The following is a 7,748-nucleotide window of genomic DNA, read 5'->3' on the forward strand; positions in this document are numbered from 1 at the left end:
TCAGCACCATTATAAGTTTCCAGATCATGTTAGCCTCCATCATTCTCACAGGGAAGATATTTGTAAGCAGAGTCTTCATAGACTTGAGCACACAACCAAACTGATTAATTGGAATTTAGAATGATGAACTTCAGTTTGACAATGAAGATCATCTAGACTTCCTTTGTAATGCTGGGAGGACCTTATAGAAAGACAAACAATGGTGCAGCACTCACCAATCAGATGGTAAAAGAAACTATACATAACTAAGTCACAAAACAACCCACAGGGGGGCTCGTCTCAAGACACCTGAATAAATCAGATCATGAAAAGCAAAATCCTCAGGTAGCCATGGCTAAATAGTCTGAATAGTAAACCTTTTCCACCTAATGTTAGGTAGTTAATTTGTGGGTTTGACCATCAATTGAACTGTTTAATTGGCACTGAACACTACACCGTCTGAGAAAGTATGATTATACATAAGTAACATAAGTAACAGTCTTTTCTAATTCTGTTTTGTTCAGTTTACCGCAGGGCTCGCAAAATCGCTAGTCAACAGGGTGATATTCACAGGTGGGCAGACGTGAGCAGGTGAGGTACTGGAGCCTCGAAGAGGTTTGCCCACAGGAAGCGAAGATAAGAGTTACTGAGATAATCCTTGACTAATCAAAGAAAAATTGGCAGATAAGTCGACGACTAAACTGATCTTTAGTTGCAGCCCTAATATACACATAAAAATGATTTTGGTGTATTCCAATTTCTGTGAACTTATACTGTCAGCATTAACAATAATCTTTTAAAGGTTTTCTCTTTTTCTTTTTTTTAACTTAAACTGATCCATGTTCATGATAAAACACTGACTGTTTATATAACTTTCAAAATCTGCACACATTTTCAGGATCATCAAATCAATTCAAATCACTTGTATTGTCACATCAAATGTGCAGGTACATTGGTAGAGCACATGTGAGTGAAATTCTTGTGTGCGAGCTTCACAAGCAACAGAGTTGTGCAAAATACAATAACATAAACAGGCAAAATATACGAATGGCTAAATCTGAAACTAATAAATATATGTACAATATATAATAGTATATGCAAAAAAAAATTTTTCTGGATGTGTATACTAAATGTTTTTCTACGTGTGTGTGTGTGTGTATACACATATTTTAAAATTAAATAGAGTCAACAATAAATAAAATATATAAAAATATACAGAGTTGAGACATGTGCAAAAAAGTGGCATTAATGTACAGTGTGGAGTGCATAATGTTGAAGTTCCAGTAGTGGAGGTGAGGTGTCTATGAAGTGTTCAGCAGTCTGATGGCCTGGTGGAAGAAGCTGTCTCTCAGTCTGCTGGTACGGGACCGATGCTGCAGAACCTCCTTCCTGATGGAAGTAGTCTGAACAGTTTATGGCTGGGGTGACTGGAGTCCTTGATGATCCTCCCCGCTTTCCTCAGGCACCGCTTCCTGTAGATGTCTTGGAGGGAGGGAAGCTCACCTCCAATTATCAGTTCAGAGCACCGCACTACTCTCTGGAGAGCTTTGCGGTTGTAGGCAGTGCTGTTGCCGTACCAGGTGGTGATGCATCCAGTGAGGATGCTCTCAATGGCACAGTGATAGAAGGTCCTGAGGATGCGGGGGCTCATGCCAAATCTTTTCAGTCTCCTGAGAAAGAAGAGGCGCTGTTGCTCCTTCTTCACTGTTTTGTTTATGTGTACTGACCACGTAAGATCCTCAGCCAGATGTACACCAAGGAACCGGAAGCTGCTCACTCTCTCCACAGCAGCGCCGTTGATGGTGATGGGGGTGTGTACTTCTCTGCACCTCCGGAAGTCCACTATCAACTCCTTTGTCTTTGCGACGTTGAGGGTGAGATGGTTGTCTTGACACCAGTGGGTCAGGGCGCATCTATGCCCACCCAGTTAAATTAATAAAGTACCGCAGACTACATCAGTTCAAATGATTCCCGTTTGCAGCTAATAAATATCACACACAAATAACGGGAACCAAACGTGGACAACACAAAAACGCAGGAATATCTCTGAACAACTGAGTTCAGCTCAGATTTGCCGGTCACATCCTTCTGCTACCGGACCCGAGACCTGCCCATGTTGCGGTTCTGTGGAACCCGAAGAATGGAAAGAGATGGCAAGGAAGACCCAAAATAACATGGAGGAGGACTTTCCTTGAAGATTTACGCTCAGCCGAACTGTCATGGGATGAAGCAAAAACTGCTGCGATGGACCGAGTTCAATGGCACTCTCTTGTCGCCCAATGCGCCGATCGGTGCGGGAGGGTCTAAGTAAGTTGGTGGCATTTAACAAAACGTCACTTTTTTTAAAAAGTAGGAAATGCATTAGCAGATTTAGAATTGAACTGTAGAAGACCTGACCATTACAGCTGATTGTAAAATAACATGGGACAACTTGAATGGCGTTCTAAAAGAAATTTTTGAAGGATCCTTTAACAGATTTAAAAATGTCTTATCTGCACAAAAACTGGTTCCTATTTGTATCATATTGGCAACCAAAAACCCATAAGCGAAATTTAAATGCTTTACAAGTAATGGATATAGAACACTATTAATCACCATGAAAAACAACTATGCTCTTTAATTCTTCTTTTTCTGATGTACACATAGGTTTCCTGCAGAATAAAAAGCATGCTACCAGTCATTCCTTCCAGTATTACATTTGTGTGAAGTAGGAATCTAGTTACCCAAAACATTTCCCATGTACTAAGCACTGTTTTATGGTAACAGTAGTGATGGGAATATTTAACTGAAAGCTGTTACTTCTGTAACAGATCTAACCCCGATTTCTGTAATAAAGATGTGTAATATGCTCTGCATGCTCAGGGTAACAAAGGCCCGTGTCACCATAACATGAGGAAATCCTTACAAGTGCAACACTTCCTTGGTCCTATTTTGAAAGTTCACTTGCTGATAAGGGAGTGCCCTAGGTCTTCCTACCTCATATTTTACTGTCCTACTGGCTCAGTAGCTAGGCTTCTTTTCTGGCAGGTTCAATAATTTAGATGGCGATGGGAGTCCTTGTCTTTACATTCTAAAGTAAGCTGGAGGGCCACTCTAACCAGAACCTGCAGCAGATGGAGAAATGGTTCATGTGCTGCTAAGTAGAGCTCACCAAGGACGCAAAGCACAACAAGGACTACTCTCAGCAGCTGCAGTCTGAGACAGTGGATTGGAGTTAACGTGCTGGATGAGAGGCTAACCGAACGACAGCTGATTCATTTCTTAGATATTTTCCCCCCCTCTTCTGCTATTTGCAGAAGTTGAACATACATACTGAATTATTTAATAACTGTGAAACTGCATGAGTCTTCTTTCAAGACAGATATGTACATAAACATATTGCCATTGCAAAAACAGCCCTGGGCAAGACATTGAAGCTAAAATTAGTCACAATGGAAGTTAGATCCACAGCTATTATTGTGCAAGTGTGCAAGTTTCTGGTGTTCTTCCAAATAGGCAATTTTTAAAGCAATTGATGTTTCATGCATAGTGCTCAAGCACAGTATAAATTTGTGTAAATAAAATAAAATAAAATTCAGCTATAAGAGAAAAATGCAGAAATTTCCATTAAATGATGTAAGGCAGACATATTGCCTTCGCTGCACACGGACCAGTGAAGCCACAAAAAGCCCTGGGGTGTGTGTGAGTGGGTGAACAAGAAACACTGTAAATTGCTTTGTAGAACTGCTAAGGGTAAAAACGCTTCATAACAGCCGACCATTTAACCACATAAACCTTTCCCCAGCATAGCAGAAACTACAGGCCTCAGCCTGAAAAGCTCCAGCTGATGTAAATTTCTTTCAAGAACTCAAACACCTTTAATAGTTCAACTAAATGAAACAAAAATAATTTCACTAGAGTGTGCACAACAATAAAATAAAAGCTTATGCTGCTCACTGCAGCAGCTGAGCTGACAAAGCACGAAAAGGAATATTCACAAGCACAGCAGCAGTGTTTGTAAACGATGAGTGCAGAAATGACAAAACCCAAACAGGAAGATGAAGCAGATAAAACTGCAATTTAAAATTACCAGGGAACTTCAACCAATATCATTAGACCTGAAGCCAATATAAACACGTGACCCATAAAGCATGTTAATGGTTACAAAAAGCACAAGCAAAGGAAACATGCAGCATTTACTGCAAGTATTACAGGAATGTATTTACAGCCCAGATTTGATTCTGACGATATATCTGCACATATGACACTGCATCTCCAGCATCACTACTTCAGTGAGCCCACAGCACTGGGGTAGAAGATAGACATCCATGTTATGCTCTGTTTCACATAGCTCATGTAACTGAGACAATCGCTCCATCCAATACTACATATGACACTCAACAATGTCAACAAGCCAGTCACCTGCTAACTGATCTGCAAGGTAGGGGTAAGTGTGGAAAAACAAAACACAAAAGAAACATCAAATTCCTCCCCTCGGCATATGAATTATTTATCAGCGTATACAACTCACACTAAGAACTATCTGCAATGCTGAATCAACTGCTGTGTTATCTCTGGTCTTTGGCAATTACCGTAGGGTGCACACCACAAAGCAAGCTTGTAAAAAGTATACTATACAGTGGCAAAAATAAACTCTCTGCAAATGTTTCTGTGCAAAGGAGGCCGGCTTTTAATCTTTTAATTGAACACAAAAGAATAATATTGAACTCTTTAAAAAAAAAGAAAGGGTATGCAAATAGTTTAGTTTGCATCTAGTTTTTCACCTAAAGCAGCCAAACTCTCAACACTGTCTCCTTGCAGAGTTTTTCAGGAAAAATGCCACACACCCCTTTCAGGTAACCTGACAAGCCAGCTGGTGACTTCATGATAGGTTTATCAGTAAACACCGAACTTGTGCTGTTTACCCTTGCTCTTGCCTCACAATTATATAATAATCACAAACACCCAAACACCTCATTGAAAATGACTGGAAGTACTTAAAAAAAAACCAACAACAACAAAAAAGAACTGCATAACCTAGACTAAAATGTGTGAACCACAAAGCCGGAAGCAACTGCGAAGAAGTCTTCAGGCTGTCAGCGTGTGTTACTAACTGAACTCCACAATGGATAGCACGTACAAAAGAAAATAAGGAGGAGCCACATGACAGGTGACCTCCCGCTCTGCCTTCACTTTGGAGTTGTTTAATGAACTGTGACTACTAGCAAGATAACTTTTCTTGATAACTGTGTTGACAAAATCGTGGCTGGGTATTGACGAGTTTTTCCCTCTCAAACACACCCAAATCAGTCTGCAAACTGAGTCCAAAAACATCGGTGATGCTTTAACCCACACGTGTTCACTCATGCTGTCTGATGAGCTTCTTCTTCTTCTTTTTTTTTTTTTTGGAAGTGTGCACATAAAGAGGCAAATACAAACACAGCCATTAGAAGGCACCTACCTGAAGCGGGACTAATGGCTCTGCATCCTCTGGTTGCCAGACCTCGACCACGCTGGGTGATATCTGACTCAGAGCTTTGTAGGGAACAAGAAATCAAATTAACAGTTAGGTGCTGCCCTGAGAAACTGGGCAACATGGAAAACAACACACTCTGGTGGAAATGCATCCAAAGCACCCGAAAAGATAATAATTATAACATAAGTAATTAAACCTGCCAAGCCACAGTAGCATCATCTCTTATTACGAATGAATCAAGGGAAACGGAGTGGGCGAGAATGACAGGCAAGTGAGGAAATGAAGCCTCACAAAGGCTGTTTGCTAGCTGCTTGTTTAGCTGGGGGTTAGCTCGGTGGCTAACGAACTTGGGGAAACCTCTCCCCTGCTGCTGCAGTAAACACGACTGTATGGTCATGTAAAGGGCAGCTTACAACACCGCGTAGATTTATTACAGTAACAGCCGCTAAGTGGACGTTCAAAGTCTCGACAACCCGCTACTTCCATGTCTGAGCAACTCAGTTTCGTTAAATCAAACAGCAGAGGGGAATTGGAAGCTAGCAAGAACTCACATTAGCGGGGTGATAAAGCACTAGCTACAAACCTCTCCCGAGTAAAAACAAAAGAAAAATAAAAACACCACTTTAACTTTTATTTTCATTATTTTTCATACACTTAGACTGGCTGTGGACATTTCAACTCGTTTCTCGTCTTCCACAATAACAGCCTAGCAAAATTAAAGCACATTTCTTCTCTTTTTTTTTCTCTGCAACGGTCGCGTGAACGTACCAGCCCCCCAAAGCGGAAAATAAAGACGAGAATAACAAACCTTGGAGCTGAGCACCTCCGTGCTGGACGCAGGGTAAAAGTAACTGTAGTATTCCTAGTAGTATATTGATCCACGTTTTCCTGTGACAGTGGGTGCCTTGGTGGAAGTCTTGTAGCCCCGCCATGCTGCCCGCTCTGCTAGCAGCCTGCCTTGTGTTTCGCTGCGTTGGTCTTTCTTTCTCTCAGCAAGCAGAAGCAGCAGCAGTTCCCTCCCTCTCTCCCTCCCTCCCCGCCTGCTCAAGCAGGCTACAGGCACTGCAGCGAGGCACGAGGTAGAAAGCCAACAAATACCATTAAAAAATAATAACAAGTCTTTATGCAACCCTACATAAAACTGTAAAGTAGCCGAATACTCGAGGTGAAACAACTGATCAAACGCTGTATTGAATCAAATGCTGATATTTCTGACTAGCTTTAGTTAAGAGCTGCTATTTGATATTAGAAATTAAAACATAGTTAAACTTATCTGCACTTCAACCCTGCTAGAACACATCCCCAGACAGGTACAGCTCCCCCTCCCCACTGAATGGCTTTGTACAGAAACAAAATCACAAAAATGACAATTAAAAAATAACTTGAGTATTGTATTATTTTAAAATGCACTGCTATTAATGGCAATACACCAGGAGATCTCAAGCTGAGTGGCTTATAAAGCATTTAAATGCTATTGTAGATCAGCCGTGATCTGTCAATTTAATATACATGTACTAACAGTAGGTGTAAACATTGAGATTCTGGAAATACTATCTGTAAATGAGATCTGCTTGGGCTTTATGAGATAGAACATAAAAGTCTGACTTACACATGGAGTCCGGGTTCATGTTATAGCATATACAACTAAACTAATAAAAATATTAGTGTCCGGTATAGAGAGCCTTTCACTCTGATTCCTTTTAATCCATATTCTGCTAATGACATTTTTACTACAGATGTATTCTCCAGTCCTGCTACTTTTACTTAGTGTCAGTAAGTAAATACTTCTAAAACTGCTGGTGGCACAGTATTTCCAAGTGGGAAGTGACTAAATACATTAAACTCTACTTAATTTTAAGATAAATGTTTCATTTCAGGCCAAGATATTTACACAGCACTTTAGTAATAATAGGCTAGTAATAATATAATAATGCATAAGCTTTCAAGTTGAGTATTAAGATTTTACAGTGTAAAAATAGTCTTCTATATATTTGCCCCCTGTCCAGATTAATCCTGTGTGGCCTTGGCAGGCAGTTGTATATCAAACAGTAACTTCCCACACCTTGATCTTCTTCAGCAGTAAAAAGCAACCCACACTTTGATTCGTAATATAATCGCTTAGTCACAGGGGATATTTCACTTCATTTGTGTGCGATTCTTTTTACTGAGGTGAGATTTGAATGCAGGAATTTTTCACTGTTGTACTGGCAGTGTCAGCATGTAGATCGAGAGTTGAAGAAGGTACGGAGGAGCATTTGGAAATGTGTAATAAAATAGAAATTGGCTGGGTTTTAAACTTTCTTTGCAGAAACGT

At 40.4% G+C, this 7,748-nt stretch overlaps 1 protein-coding gene across 1 annotated transcript in view; it reads right to left on the minus strand.

Annotated features, from left to right (window-relative positions):
* The window catches only part of tmem131l (transmembrane 131 like), a 31,557-nt gene extending 25,130 nt beyond the window's left edge, over window positions 1–6,427 (minus strand). The window contains exons 1-2 of the mRNA XM_085276392.1: window positions 6,243–6,427; window positions 5,420–5,493 (exon numbers count right to left, since the gene is read on the minus strand). Coding sequence (XP_085132518.1) covers window positions 5,420–5,493; window positions 6,243–6,366 — 198 coding nt within the window. The 5' untranslated portion in view covers window positions 6,367–6,427. The remainder of the gene's footprint in view (window positions 1–5,419; window positions 5,494–6,242) is intronic.
* Window positions 6,428–7,748: the final 1,321 nt, after the last annotated feature.

Source organism: Mchenga conophoros, linkage group LG6 (genome assembly GCF_057382185.1).
Source record: "Mchenga conophoros isolate Kocher_MC1m ecotype Shallow Benthic linkage group LG6, M_conophoros_male_GT1.1, whole genome shotgun sequence".
Lineage (NCBI taxonomy): Eukaryota > Metazoa > Chordata > Actinopteri > Cichliformes > Cichlidae > Mchenga > Mchenga conophoros.